This window comes from Rana temporaria, chromosome 8 (assembly GCF_905171775.1).
Source record: "Rana temporaria chromosome 8, aRanTem1.1, whole genome shotgun sequence".
Classification (NCBI taxonomy): domain Eukaryota; kingdom Metazoa; phylum Chordata; class Amphibia; order Anura; family Ranidae; genus Rana; species Rana temporaria.
This window is the reverse complement of record NC_053496.1, coordinates 58,522,142-58,536,777: the sequence shown is the minus strand read 5'-3', so window position 1 is coordinate 58,536,777 and position 14,636 is coordinate 58,522,142. Positions and strand designations below refer to the sequence as shown.

Here is a 14,636-nt window from a genome sequence, read left to right as displayed (position 1 = left end):
CCTAACATGCGGCCTGGGTCCACCTCCCCCTTCGCATTCCATAACAAGTTATTTGGATGTACCGGGGCTAGCCACAGCTTCTCTATTTGCGTCCATTTATTGTAGGAGCGTAATGTGAACCAGGAGGCTACTGCCTTGAGCTGGGCCGCTTGGTAGTTAATGGATGTATTATTTTTAATAGAGAACCCATAATATTACTGATCAATTCTGCAGTAAAGCTTTGTACACACATAACAACTTTACCAACTGCATCTAAAATTACTACAAAAATTTAACTCTTAACAATATCAGGTCAAACAATACTTTTATTAGAGACAAACAGAGTTGTGATGTTGTTCCCACACCTCTAGTTCTAACCTTTGTGTGACCTTTCCTTGTCCTCAGCAGATCATAAAGGAGCAGGTTTTAACTCTTCCTGCCTTTACTGGGGATACAACAGTATGTCAATAATTGCCCCCCTATGAGAGCCAGCAGCCAACATTTTGCATGGCTGCTGGATCTCAGTCCCAGCGATGATCAAAAAACAATTAGAGGGCTAGATATGACAGTGATTCTCAACCTTTTTTTTTTAGTCAATGCATCCTTTTAAATACTGGTCAATTCTGAGGCACTCCTTCCTAAAATGTAAAACATACCTTTAGACATTGGTACTGACTAGTTTTCCAGGGTCTCCCTTCTCCATCAGTTTCTCTCCTTTTTTAAGTTGATGTGACCCAGTGCTGATGGAGAGGGGCACCACAAGGATGGCCTCAGACTTCTGATGGCCCTCTTATCAATTTGATATCATTGGTTGATGAGCTTGACCACACAGTGCCCAACGTAATGCTGCACATAAAAAACCTTTTTGTAACAAACCTTTTTTTCCTTTTCCCCCTTTCTTCTCTCTCCACCCCTAGTTTTGCTTTGGGGATAGCCATTGTGGAATTTTCTAATTTAATGATCACTGTGAATAAACCACTTTAAGACAGACACAGTTTTTGTTTTATCCAGCGGTAGTTACTCATTGCAACTTACAGTATAGCATCCAAGAAAAAGATTTAACACCAACATGTTAGAAACCATAACAAAAAATGCAGAATCACTGAGTTGGAAAAGGGATCACCCACTCCTAAAAATGACTTGTAAACTCAATCAGGTGTAGCTAATCACCTTTTCAATGGAATACAAAGCCATTTGACATTCAACTGTGCTCATTTTGATTAGCTCAGCATGAACAGAGCTTTCCTGGGGCATTTCAGTCCCTGAAGCAAACAATCAACTCTCCGGGATAAAGTTGTGGACAGGCACAAGTAAGGAGATGGATATAAAAACATTTCAAAGGCTTTATCAATGACTAGAAACACAGTAAAGTATATTATTAAGAAGTAAGAGGTATTTGGTACAACACAGACCCTCCCTGGATCAGGACGTCGCTCCAAACTGGATGAAAGAGCCACAAGGAAACTGGTCAGAGAGGCTACCAAGAGACCTACAGCAACTCTGAAGCAGTTGCAGGAATTTATGACAAAGAGTGTTCATTGTGTGCATGCGACAACATTATCATAAATTCTCCACAAATGTGGCTTGTATAGGAGGGTTGCAAGAAAAAAAAAACTCCTCAAGAAAACCCACATTAAGATTCGGAGGCCACGTGGAAAAAGGTGTTTTGGTCAGATGAGACTATAATTTAATTATTTTGCATCAACACTGTGACAGACTCCCCAGGGACAGAGGCTTTTGGAGGGGACTGAATGCTAGCCTCTTGCCTTGCGATTATGGGCCCTGGCATTTGGGGGAACGGTGCTCTTTGTGAGCTGTATGCCTGGGGACCCTTGAGGTGGTGTTACTTTGGATTCAGGTCTATGTCCCCCCAAGACACACAGACTCTGGGAACCCTGTATATGTCATATTAGAAATAGAGATTCATAATGTTGGGACACAAACTGTTAGAATATGCTGATGTTAACTCCAGCCATCTGTTATAAAGTAAATAAGTAAACTTATTTCACCCATTGTTGCTTGTACCAATTAACCCTGCAATTGTATGAAGGAGTTCTGTGTTGATATGTATAATAATGTATATTGTAGTTAGGAAGTCACATTGGCTGCTTTAAGAGATTTGTTAATTATCTCATGTTAATTTATCTTTCTGTGTATTGTTAGAGTAATATGAGCAGGAGGTAGGAACCTCCTCCTCTTTAACTGTATATAAGACTTGTATTCTGGTTCTAATAAACTGGCTGATGTTTTACCCTACACTGAGCTACGACTAGTGAATGGGAAAGCTAAGGGGTCTTGGATTGTGTGGTACCGAACAGAGGAGCAATACGGCGGACAGACTCCTCTTGAGTACGAAGGTCCGTCACAATTGGTGGCAACAGTGGGATGTCTCTTGCAGTCCAGGACATCCAAACCACCACCAGGATTCAAGATACAGGGATCGGTCAGCATGAGAGCCGAGTTCGGGAGGAGGCTGCAAGGCATGCGGAAGCAGCATCGGGGACCAGCAACGGAGCACACCATGCTCGACTGAGGGGATGTGATCCGTCTGCAACTCTGGCAAGAGATGCTAAGCCTACACTGAGCTACGACTAGTGAATGGGAAAGCTAAGGGGTCTTGGATTGTGTGGTACCGGACAGAGGAGCGATACAGCGGACAGACTCATCTTGAGTACGGGGGTCTGTCACAAACGCCAAACAATATATCTGGCAGAAATCCTATATAGTTCACCATCCTACAGTAAATGATGGAGGCAGTAATATCCTGTTATGGGGATGTTTCTCTACAACAGGGACTGGAGCACTTGTCAGGATAGAAGAAAAATGGAGAGGGCAAAATACTGTAAAATTCTTAAGGAAAATCTGCTGCCCTCTGCCAGAAAGTTGTCAATAAGAAGGTTTAACTTCCAACATTACAATGTGGGCACACAGCAAAAATGAGCACACAGTGGTTAAAGGGGAAAGTCCTTGCGTGATCTAGTCAGAGCCCAGACCTAAACCCCATTGAAAATCTGTGGAATGACTTGAAGTCTGCAGTCCACAAACGGTCACCATCAAATTTAACTGAACTTGAGCAGTTCTGCAAAGAATAGTGGGCAAATATTGCAAAGTCTAGATGTGCAAAGTTAGTAGAGACATACAGACTAAAGGCCGTAATTAAAGCAAAATGTGGTTCAACAAAATACTGACACAAGGGGGTGATCCTTTTTCCAACTCTGTGATTCTGTTTTTGATTTCTTTTCATGTTTTTCTGACATTTTGGTGTTATATCTTTCACTTGGATGTTATAAGTTGAGTAAATACAGCTGAATAAAACAAAAACTGTGTTAATCATCATTTTAGGCTGCAAAGCAACAAAATATTTTTAAGGGGGTTGTTTCGATCCTATACCCAATATATATAATATTTTTTATATACATATATATTAGGGTTATACCGATACTAGCATCTGTGCAGACACTGATCATTTGCACAAGCAAATGCTCCGATGCTTGACCCGATATCTGTCAGGAGGCCAGTACACCCTCTCCTCAGTGTAGCAGGGGGGCCAGGCAGCCTCACAGATGATCAGCGCTGTGGTGTTCATTTACGATGCTTCAGTTTATGAATGAAAAGGAGCCTCTGTTTCGACCCCTGATATCTCACCAAAGCCCCCCCCACAACAGGGTTGACAAAAAAGAAAAGAAAAAATTGTAATATATAAATATTTAAAAGTAAAATTGCAAAAAAATAATAATAAAAAAATAAAAACAGTGACACCATCCCCCCCCCCCCCTAAAAAAAATTAAGCATTGTAAAAAATGAATAAAAAAATACTAATACTAATGATATATATAATTTTTTATTTGTATTTTATATATATATATATATATATATAAATGTAAAAAATAATACAAAAAAGCATTGGTGATCGGTATCGGCGAGTACTTATAAAAAAGTATCAGCATTTTTACTCTGTCTTAAAAAAGAATGGTATCGGTGCAACCCTAATATATATATATAAATTTGGTCTGTGCATCTAGATATCAATGACCTCTGGTCATGAAAGGATTAATTTGAAAAAATGATGTAGCTTATGATATAGTACTCATCCAAGCACTATACATGATAGCAAGCTGCATGATGTAGTAGAGGGGTGATAACAGACAGAGTCTGCAAGGTACTAACTTTGCTCTTAGCTGTTTCCATTACAAGGAAAGTACGTTTCTATTTTTGATTCTGAGATAGAATTGGGAAGGATTAGAATCTGTGTCATGTTTCATTTGTTGTTTGTGTCCCTGTCAGGGAAATCTTTTTAACAGGAACTCAGGCAGCAATAAAAACTAGACAGAAATACAAATCCTTCCCCAGTTTACTTAACAGTGCTTTATTACAATGTTAGGGATATATCCTCTCACATTTTGTCCCAGTGACTCAATAAGACATGAGTTTGAATCTCTTCAATTGGAAGTGAGTTCACCTATAAGGATATGTGTTTTGATAAATGTTATATAGTGTAATTGGATTACTCCTTATGTACCCACCTACTCAAAAGCACTGAAAAAAGATTTAGGGGCTACATATGAACATATCCATGTCCACTGTCTACTTGCATTCTCGTTCTGCAAAGTGATGTAGGAGGAAAGAACACCCACTTTTATGATGTAAGCTACAATAAGACACAGGACTTCAACGTTTATTATGAGCAGGAAAATTACATATGAACTGTACTGCGGCCCGTTATGAAGAACCGGAAATAGTACATACCAGTGGTCGCAGACAGAAAAACAATATAAAGACATTTTCACAGTAAGAATAATTGTTTTACAAAAAGCGTTTTGCTTTGGTAAAAAATGGTCTTTAAAAACTACTAAATGTCAGATCTTTGATTATCTTTGCTTTTGTTTAAAAAAGAACAAACTCCTTTAATAAGAATAAAAAAATGATATCCTCTATAATGCTGTGTCTTTTCACTCTGTAATCTGAAATGTTAAAATGTTCCCAGGAGCCCAATGCATGAAAAATATGAGCCAGGACTCTGCAATGTCTCCCATACAATATAATGGGAAGATGAAAGTCTTTTCTCAATGCCGATGATGCTTTTACTGGAGAGCTGCCTGGCACAGAGCCAGGCTCCCAGCTGGGGTCCCCTTGGATATGACTTTGGTCACGATTTCTTCCACTGCTCCCATGCAGGAATCCATTTTGTGACCACTCGGCCCAGGACAGTTAGTGTCTGCAGTTTAAAATCAGAAGGTAGTGTAGTATTTTTCCATTGTGCTGACAATGTCACTGTTCTGTTCAAGTGCATTAATGACTCTCTGCAGTATGGCTTCATTTATGCAGGACCCAAAACCTTGTTGTACACAGTTCAAAATATGGAGAAAGTGACATCCCTTCTCTGCATCTACAATAAATAAAAATAAATAAAAAAAGTTAGCATTTATAGTCACAGGTGTGTACATATATTTGTAAATTAAATCTGTTATTTATAGGGCTTATGTACATTTGCAAGCACATCAAAGATGCAGCAAGCAGGGCTTTCTTTTTTTTGATGGACTGCACCTCCGGCGCACCTAAAATGCATAGAAATGAACAGAGATTTATTTTATAATGCAAATAAAGGTTCCCATTTATCCAGATCATTCAGCTTGTTCTGTAATGTTGAACACTGCATTACTCATCTAAGTAGCTTCCTCAGAAAAAATGAATGTCAAGGGGTAAATCAGTCACCTTAATCCATTCACCGAGGAATGTGTCAAGGCAGATATTGATAGTCCAAAGACGTGAGGGGAGTTGGGAAAGTTTGTGAAGAACAGGGTGGTTTAATAAATCAGGCCTCCCATCTTGTTCTTAGAAAGTCAAATGTGACTAATTACTACTAGCTTTTCTTTGATCTGCAATGAAAAAGATAGCTAAAAATCTGACTACAATATTGTGTTACACTCAGTAATCAGATATCAAATCCTCTTTAGCTTAAACTAGAATAGGACCTCTTAGATCTATAATTAGCAGTAATTGCCGGTACCAGAGATATTTATTCTCTACGTTTTTAACCTTTCAAGTAACTGTAAAACATAAACTGTATAACACATACAACTGGGAATTTAAGATCAGTGACTTAAGTGGGGTAAACCCTATAAGAAAATCGGACGAACGTTCGTCTGATTTTTCTTGATATTTCACAGCAAATCAAAAAGAAAATCTGTACAAAAATTCTTACGAATATTCTCGTAGGATAAAGCCTTTTTTTGTTGTTTATTGTTTCTGATCATGCGCAGTGTATTTTTTCAGATTTGTCTTGTATGATAATTATATGAAAGCGGTACTAAAATGGTATTAAATGAAAAACGTTTGTTCTGTTACTGTACGAGAAACATTTTGGAGTTTGTCCCTTCGGGAATTTTCGATGAAATTATGAAAATTCAGAATCGGCTGTCGAAAGTTGTGTACACACTATACGAAAATCGTACGGAAATTCTGTGGACGAAAATGTTTGCATGATTTTCTTATAGTGTGTACGAGCCTTAACTGATATTGTGTCATTCGAAAGAACTGGATTATACAGTATTTGTTTCCTCAAAATTTTAACATAATCAAACAGGATATTTGTATGCTTTGTATGACAAAAAATTACATTTCTATCTTCCTCTCTCTGTCTACAGACTCTTAATTAGCTTTACTATTGTATTACACTCTACATATATAATAATTGAAACACATAATCAAGATATGTTTTAAATAAGTAACATTTAAAGGTAATCAGACATTATGTCTTAACTACACCTCTTGAATGTAAGTCAAAAAAAGAAAGTGTATTTTCTGAAAAGAGAAGGGTTAAGCTTATTTCTTGCTTTTTCTCACTGGAAAGGTTTCCTTTCGTGAAGATGCAATAGGAACTTATGCCGCGTACACACAATCATTTTTCAGCATGAAAAAAAACTTAGTTTTTCAGCATGTCCAAAAAACGTTTTCCCAACTTCATCATTAAAAACGATGTTGCCCACACACCATCGTTTTTAAAAAATGCTCTAGCAAAGCGCGGTGACGTACAACACGTACGATGGCACTATAAAGGGGAAGTTCCATTCGCCTTTGGGCTGCTTTAGCTGATTCCGTGTTAGTAAAAGACGATTTGCGCTTGTCTGTTACAGCGTGATGAATGTGCTTACTCCATTATGAACGATAGTTTTACCAGAATGAGCGCTCCCGTCTCATAACTTAGCTCTTTTTGCATATCGACCCTTAGTGTTTTAATTATTCCTTATTTTATTGTATGTTACAACTTTTCATATTTCATTTCAGATTTATGAAATTAGCAATACTTTATTGTCAAACTCTCTCAAACTCGTCCTGAAGAAGCCGCTAGGCAAAACGCGTAGGCGAGACGAAAGAAAATATTGCTAGTGAATGTATATTTTGTACTTTTTCTATGTATTTTACTGTATGTATTTTTTGTTATTAAAATTTTAATATTTTTCTAAATTTCCATGTCCCTGTGTTGCCTCAAAAAGTCTGCCTTGTCACTACCCTGAGTAGTAATTTTTTCTTGAATCAATATTTCGGATGTTGGCAAATGTGAGTGCTTTTTTTGTTTCCCCTCCCTATCTTTTGCAATAAAAAACAGATGGTGGTTCTAATCTCTCCATGCTCTATCCACATAGAAAAAAAATGGCTATACACTTCAAGTAAACTTGTGAAAAAAAAGGGTTAACTGGAGTGCTGAGATTGCAGATTTGCCTGTAAGTATAATTACCACTGTAGATGTGACTTATTTTATGCTGACATACTTGTGGTCCAGCCTATAGGTGTCTGCAGCAGCTACACAGATTTAACAACTCATTCCAACACAAGAATACCGAGCAGGCCCTTATGATGCCTGGCAACCAGGCGTCAGTCAAACCTTTTAAAGTGCGTATACACACTTGCCGCGGTTTCTTATGCGTGCCTCTCATTGCTGAATAAATATAGAAGCAACCCGTGAAGATAACTCTTGTGAGTAACTTCATTCTGACAACAGGAGAATGTCTGGATTGTGTGGAGAAACAGGCTGTCTCATTTGTATCCTCCAGTCTCTGATATGAACAGTGATGTATGTATAGTAATACTGCATTTCCCACTCGTGTGTGTACAGTCCTTAGGTTTTTATGACTCATCCTATGTTTCAGGCAGCTGGTCACATATTCAAGCTTCATCCCAATACAGCTGGAGTCTGGAGGTCATTTTCCTCAAGCTAACATCTTTGAGCTCAAAGCAGCTTTGTCTGCCAAGAAACATATTGGTGCATTGGCTTTGTTGTGGGGTTAGGCTCCATGCACATGGACATTTGAGGGTCTAGCACATGGATTTTCAAACTACGGCCCTCCAGCTGTTGCGGAACTACATGTCCCATGAGGCATTGTAAAACTCTGACATTCACAGACATGACTAGGCATGATTGGAATTGTAGTTCCTGAACAACTGGAGGGTCATAGTTTGGAGACCCCTGTGAGTCTAACATAAAGTCCCAGCATTTTTCGGTGTCCAGAAGAAATTGACATTTTGAGGCTCTAGCATATAATTCTGGCTTATTTCCCCTGTCCAAGGAGTCACAGTTGTTGTGTACAGCTGTTCATAGAAGTGAATGGCTGTACATTGCCGTACTCTAGTATACCCTGATGCTTTCATGTAATCAAGTGCATATGCATATGAAGTATTCCCGAAATGCAGAAATTCCACGATCAGTGAATATGGCCCTTTTTACACAGGGCCGTTCTGCTTTGCTCAGCAGAGGATCTGTCGACTATGCACCTATGCATTTTTGGTGCATTTTCAGTTTTGCAGAAACACACTACGGTCCATTTAACATGGTTTCCTATGGCTCACGTTCACATCTGTGCATTTTATGGAAAGAGCCAGGTTTTGGTTCTGGTTTTTGGTTCCATAGACTTCAATGGATCAAAAATGTGTATTGAAAAACGCAAAATGCACCCGGAATATGCAAACTTAAACCTGCATAGGTGTGAACCAGGTATTAGTGGGCGAATGACAGGTCTGTGCGTGCTCCGATTATACAGAGCGGACACAGACCCAGCCTGCTCTGCTCTATGGGTGGTCGGGTGTAAAGGGACCGGCTGTCTGTTTACACCCGACTACCCTCTGATCTGCCTAGATGTAGGGGAACGGATCACCTTCTGTTTTTTTTAGTGGACCAGATCGCATCGGAGGTAGGCAGGTGGAAATGGATACAAATCCATTTACACCTGCTGGTCCATAAGGATATATGGACCGATCAGGTCCGCTTGAAAAACTGGAAGACAGACCTGATTGGATCACCTGTGTAAAAAGGGGCCTTAACACACATGCGTGTATTTATGCTGATGTACAAAAGCACTGACATATGCTCAAGTATGGCTGCATACAGCTCTTCACTTCTATGCACCAACTGCTAGTCCCCAGACAGGGAAAATATGCCAGAATTCTATGCTAGAGCCTCAAAATGTGCTTAAAAAAATAAGAAAAAAGGAAAGTGACCCCCCCCCCCCCCCATCCTCCCCATTACTAACCTTAATCTAACCCTAATCTGACCCTAGCACAACCCTTCCCTCACCCAAGCCCTAAAACCTATCTTCTTATTCAACCTTTAACCTTCCACCTGGATCATTACAGTAACACTTAGTAGAGTGATGTAACTCCCATACATATACATGATAATTAATTAATCTAGGCTCCCAAGGCATGCTGAGAATGTACACTGATCTGTGCATGTGCCCCTCAGTCGAACTTTCGAGAAAACTAGACAGAAGAGACACATAGGGGTCTTTAAAAGACTGCACACTTTGCAAGTGCAGTTTCCCCAGAGCATAGTGAATGTGGTGCAGCTTCACTTTGTAAAGAATACTCTATCAGGTGCAAGGAAAATAATAATAATAAAACAAAAAAATAGTATTTTTGCTTGTACATTATTGGACGATGGGAATCAACACAGCTTTGTCACATTTACTAAGCTCTGGGGAGAATGAGCGCACATTATATTTTCTTTTAGTTAATCAACCCCATAGCCTCTCTACTGCCATAAAAGCTTACTTGTTGTAAACTTTAAAAAAAAGTAGACTTTAGTTCAATTTTAAGAATAATAACTCCTTGTTGAATAAACCCCTTAATGTAAAAATCAATTTATAGCTGTAGAAATAGACTTTCTGATATATCCATTCCTTAATACTGGAACACAGTAGTAAGACTTAATATTGGAACACAGTAGCATCAGAAATAATGGCAATATTGTCTTAGGGCCCATTCACACCAGAAATAACTGCACATAACTGTGCGTTTTTGACTGCATGTTTACATGAATTTGAAGAACACTTGGGGGCAGATCCTCAAAGCCATTACGCCGGCGTATCTGTTGATACGCCGCGTAATTTCAAATTTTGCGTGTCGTATCTTTTGGTTGGTATCCACCAAACAGATACGACGGCATCTGTGTTAGGAAAAAAGAGGGCCTATTTTAACGTGCATAAGTCGCAGGGTGATACTGCGAATGCACCTATTAGAGATGTGCCAACGCCCCGATATTACAGGAATTTGAATGAGAGCTATTAAATTGGGCTTTAAGGGCACACAGTACAATTTGTATTGAAAAAACTAGAAAATGTATTTGTATGAAATATCATAAAATCAGTTATAAACATAAAATCAAAATTAGAAATCAAGTCAATAGCTGGTACTGCAAGGGTTATAACAACAATTATATAGTCTCAGTATACACAAGCTTCGTTTAGAAAGCAGAGTTAAAGATACGATCTTGAATTGTGTAACCCAAGTAGTAATCCGGAGGTTAATGGAGGGCTTGCTCTACATGTTACGCGCTTGAAATTATAAGCAGAACTGGCAAAGCAAGGTCCTAGAAGCCCAAGTAGCACAGGAGTCCGCACGTGTCCCCGATGGAAGAGAATGACGCCAATCGGGGACACGTGCGGACTCCTGTGCTACTTGGGCTTCTAGGACCTTGCTTTGCCAGTTCTGCTTATAATTTCCTCTGTTCTACTGTTTGAGGATCTACAGGCTGCTTTGGTAGATTTACCTACAGTATCTGCCTATCTGTGCCTAGCCCATTCTACCTAGCACTGAACCACTGCACATGCACACCCCTGGACTCGATTTTTATTGCTTACCAGAAATTGACTGCCCCAACACCATTATTTTTATAGTTTCGTGTTTATGATACTACCCCTACAATAGGCTGGATCAGTACTAGTCTGTATACCCAGCCATTGTGGGGATAATACACGACCGTCGTTTGTTTACCCCCAACGCGGCTTATCTATGCAAATATCTATGCTCCTGAGGAAGCGCTAGTTCAAGCACGTAACATGTAGAGCAAGCCCTCCATTAACCTCCGGATTACTACTTGGGTTACACAATTCAAGATCGTATCTTTAACTCTGAGTTCTAAACGAAGCTTGTGTATACTGAGACTATATAATTGTTGTTATAACCCTTGCAGTACCAGCTATTGACTTGATTTCTAATTTTGATTTTATGTTTATAACTGATTTTATGATATTTCATACCAATACATTTTCTATTTTTTTCAATACAAATTGTACTGTGTGCCCTTAAAGCCCAATTTAATAGCTCTCATTCAAATTCCGGCATCTGTGTTAGATCAGACAGGCGTACGCCTTAGTACGCAGTCAGATCTAAGATGCAATTTTCCGGCGGCCGCTGGGTGGCGTTTCAGTCGTTTTCTGCGTCGAGTATGCAAATTAGCTATTTCCGACGATCCACGGACATACAAGCGGCCGTCGCATTTTGTAACGTCATTTCTAGTCGGCTTTTTCCGGCGTATAGTTAAAGCTGCTATTTGGTGGCGTACTCAATGTTAAGTATGGCCGTCGTTCCCGCGTATAATTTTAAATATTCGACGTTGTTTGCGCGTCCGTGAATGGGGCTGGACGCCATTTACGTTCACGTCAAACCAATGACGTCCTTGCGACGTCATTTAGCGCAATGCACGGCGGAAAATTTAGGGACGGCGCATGCGCAGTTCGTTCGGCGTGGGGACGCGCTTCATTTAAATGAAACACGCCCCCTACTCGCCACATTTGAATTAGGCGCCCTTACGCCGCGAGTGATAGACTACGCCGCCGTAACTTAGGGTGCAAATTCTTTCTGGATTTGAATCAACTCAAATAAGTTACGGCTGCGTAGCGTATCTCAGATACGCTGCGCCGGGGCAGATCTTTGTGGATCTGCCCCTTGATGTGCACTTCACGTGAGCTTGAATGCATTTTTCCACGCATTTTGTGCTGCGTTCAGCACTATGTTTGCAGTACATTTTTCTATACGTTTGTGGGCTCGGCTTTCTTGGCTTACAGGGGTGCAGTGCATTTGCAGTGTGTTTGTAGCATGTTACCTGCATTTGCGGTACAGAAAAATGCAGCATGCTCTACTTTTTTTTAACTGCGCTGAACTGCACTGCAATGATGTGAACTATACCCATAGGATTACCTTGATTTTGGGCTGTCTATGCAGTTGAAGTGTAGTTCAAAATACATCCAACTGCTTCCAGCGTGAAAGGGTATTACTTAGAAAGTTATTCACAATGGCCCAGATTCACAAAGGACCTACGACGGCGTATCTCCTGATACACCGTCGTAAGTCCGAATGTGAGGCGTTGCATCTATGCGCCTGATTCATAGAATCAAATACGCCTCACTGTTGCCAAGATACGACTGACGTAAGTCTCTTACGCCGTTGTATCTTGGGTGCATATTTACACTGGCCGCAAGGGGCGCTTCCGTAGATTTACGCGTAGAATATGCAAATTAGGTAGATACGCCGATTCACAAATGTACTTGAGCCCGCTACGCCGTTTTCGTTAAGGTTACGTCGGGTGTTAAGTTACCCCTGCTATATGAGGCGCAGCCAATGCAAAGTATGGACGTCGGAACAGCCGTCGAATTTTACGTCGTTTACATAAGTCGTACGTGAATAGGGCTGTGCGTAACTTGCGTTCACGTCGTAGGCAGTGTTCGACGTATCTTAGGCATTCTATCCGACGCATGCGCACTGGTATACGTCCACGGACGGCGCATGCGCCGTTTGTTCGGCCCCTCATTTGCATGGGGTCACGGATCATTTTAATACAACACGCCCACCTCTTCCAAACTTGAATTTTGCGGGCTTACGCCGGCCAATTTACGCTACGCCGCCTCAAATTACGGAGCAAGTGCTTTGTGAATACTGCACTTGCCTGTCTATGTTGCGGCGGCGTAGCGTAAATAGGATATGCTACGCCCGCACAAAGATACGTCCAGATACGTGAATCTGGCCCTAAGTGTAAAGATACCACGTCCAATAGAATTCTACCTATCCACATAAAAAAAATAAAAAATAACACAAGGCAAATGCGCCCTCTGCTGTAAGCTTCCAAAAAATGCCACTTTGTCTATATGTTCTGTCTAATATTTTGGAACAGTTTACAACAGTGTTTATGTTATAAGTGCTTATGCCATTGTTAGTCTTAATTAAACAAGAACTGAACTAGGAAGTCACACATGCCAATATTATTCAAATAAAAAAATAAATAAAAAAAAGCAATGTTTCAACACCTTGTTGGATTAAGAAAAGAATACTAAAAGGGCTATGCCATTTCCACAAATTGCCCTTTATTTAATACATTAGCACTAGCTACAATTCTAAATGTATATAGAAGCATCTTGCACTCACTGTAGTCATTGCGCAATGCAACATCCATGGTAACTTTATCACATGGTGACCTCTAGTGGTTCGTTTTGAGAAGTTACCTCACTGTCTTTTTTTTTCTTTATAAAACAATTTAAAAATGTTAATGGACCTCTATGTTCAAAATGAAAACTCATATACTCACTTCCACATTACATTTTAATTATTTGTAGCCTACTCCTATTAATCTGAATGTTCTTGAAGTTCGTAAATTTACTTTGTGAACATCCCCACATATATATTTCCTTGAATTCTGTGACATCTATTCACTATGCCCTGTGAGTAGGCACTGATGTGTCACATATTTCACAGAGCCTGCCATCTGAATTACAGACAGGAAGAGTTTCAGGAGGTAGCGGCAGTACAGGAATCACTGCTTGTGGATAGCAAGGTACCATGGAATATGTAAAAAAAGGAGAAAACCGGGTGCCAGGTCAGTGTGAATAAAAACAGCAACTCTTTATTCCAATATCTGCTTACATCTAAAAATCTTGCAGACTGCATGTAGAGTTGCTGTGGTATCATGAGTGGTAATCCATGACGGTAGACAGGGCCCTCCAGTCTACCCTGTCTACTGTCTTGGATTACCAGGCATGATACCACAGCACCTCTACATACAGTCTACAAGCTTTTTAGATGTAAGCAGATATTGGAATAAATTGTTGTTGTTTTTATTCTTACTAAACTGGTGCCCTGTTTTCTCCTTTTATTTCTTATCTCGTAGGGAATCCTATACCTTAACAAGGAGCTGCCTTGTCTGATTTCTGTTCAGTCACCACCTGCCATTTTTTCCCTGTTGGCCTTGTCATTCTGTGGTTTCACGCACCGATAAGCTACATGGACTTGATTCCTCATAATAAATGTATTTTCTGTTCTTATCAGTCTGCGCTGACTCACTGACATTCAGTTGGTAAATTGTTTACCATGGGATATGTAGTCCTTAGAAATGT

The 14,636-nt window shown here is 39.9% G+C and overlaps 1 protein-coding gene across 1 annotated transcript in view; it reads right to left on the bottom strand.

Moving 5' to 3' along the window:
* Nucleotides 1-4,636: 4,636 nt before the first annotated feature.
* Nucleotides 4,637-14,636, bottom strand: part of STN1 (STN1 subunit of CST complex) — a 93,128-nt gene continuing 83,128 nt past the window's right edge. Inside the window, exon 10 of the mRNA XM_040361844.1 lies at nt 4,637-5,365. Within this exon, the coding sequence (XP_040217778.1) occupies nt 5,208-5,365 (158 nt within the window). The 3' untranslated portion in view covers nt 4,637-5,207. The remainder of the gene's footprint in view (nt 5,366-14,636) is intronic.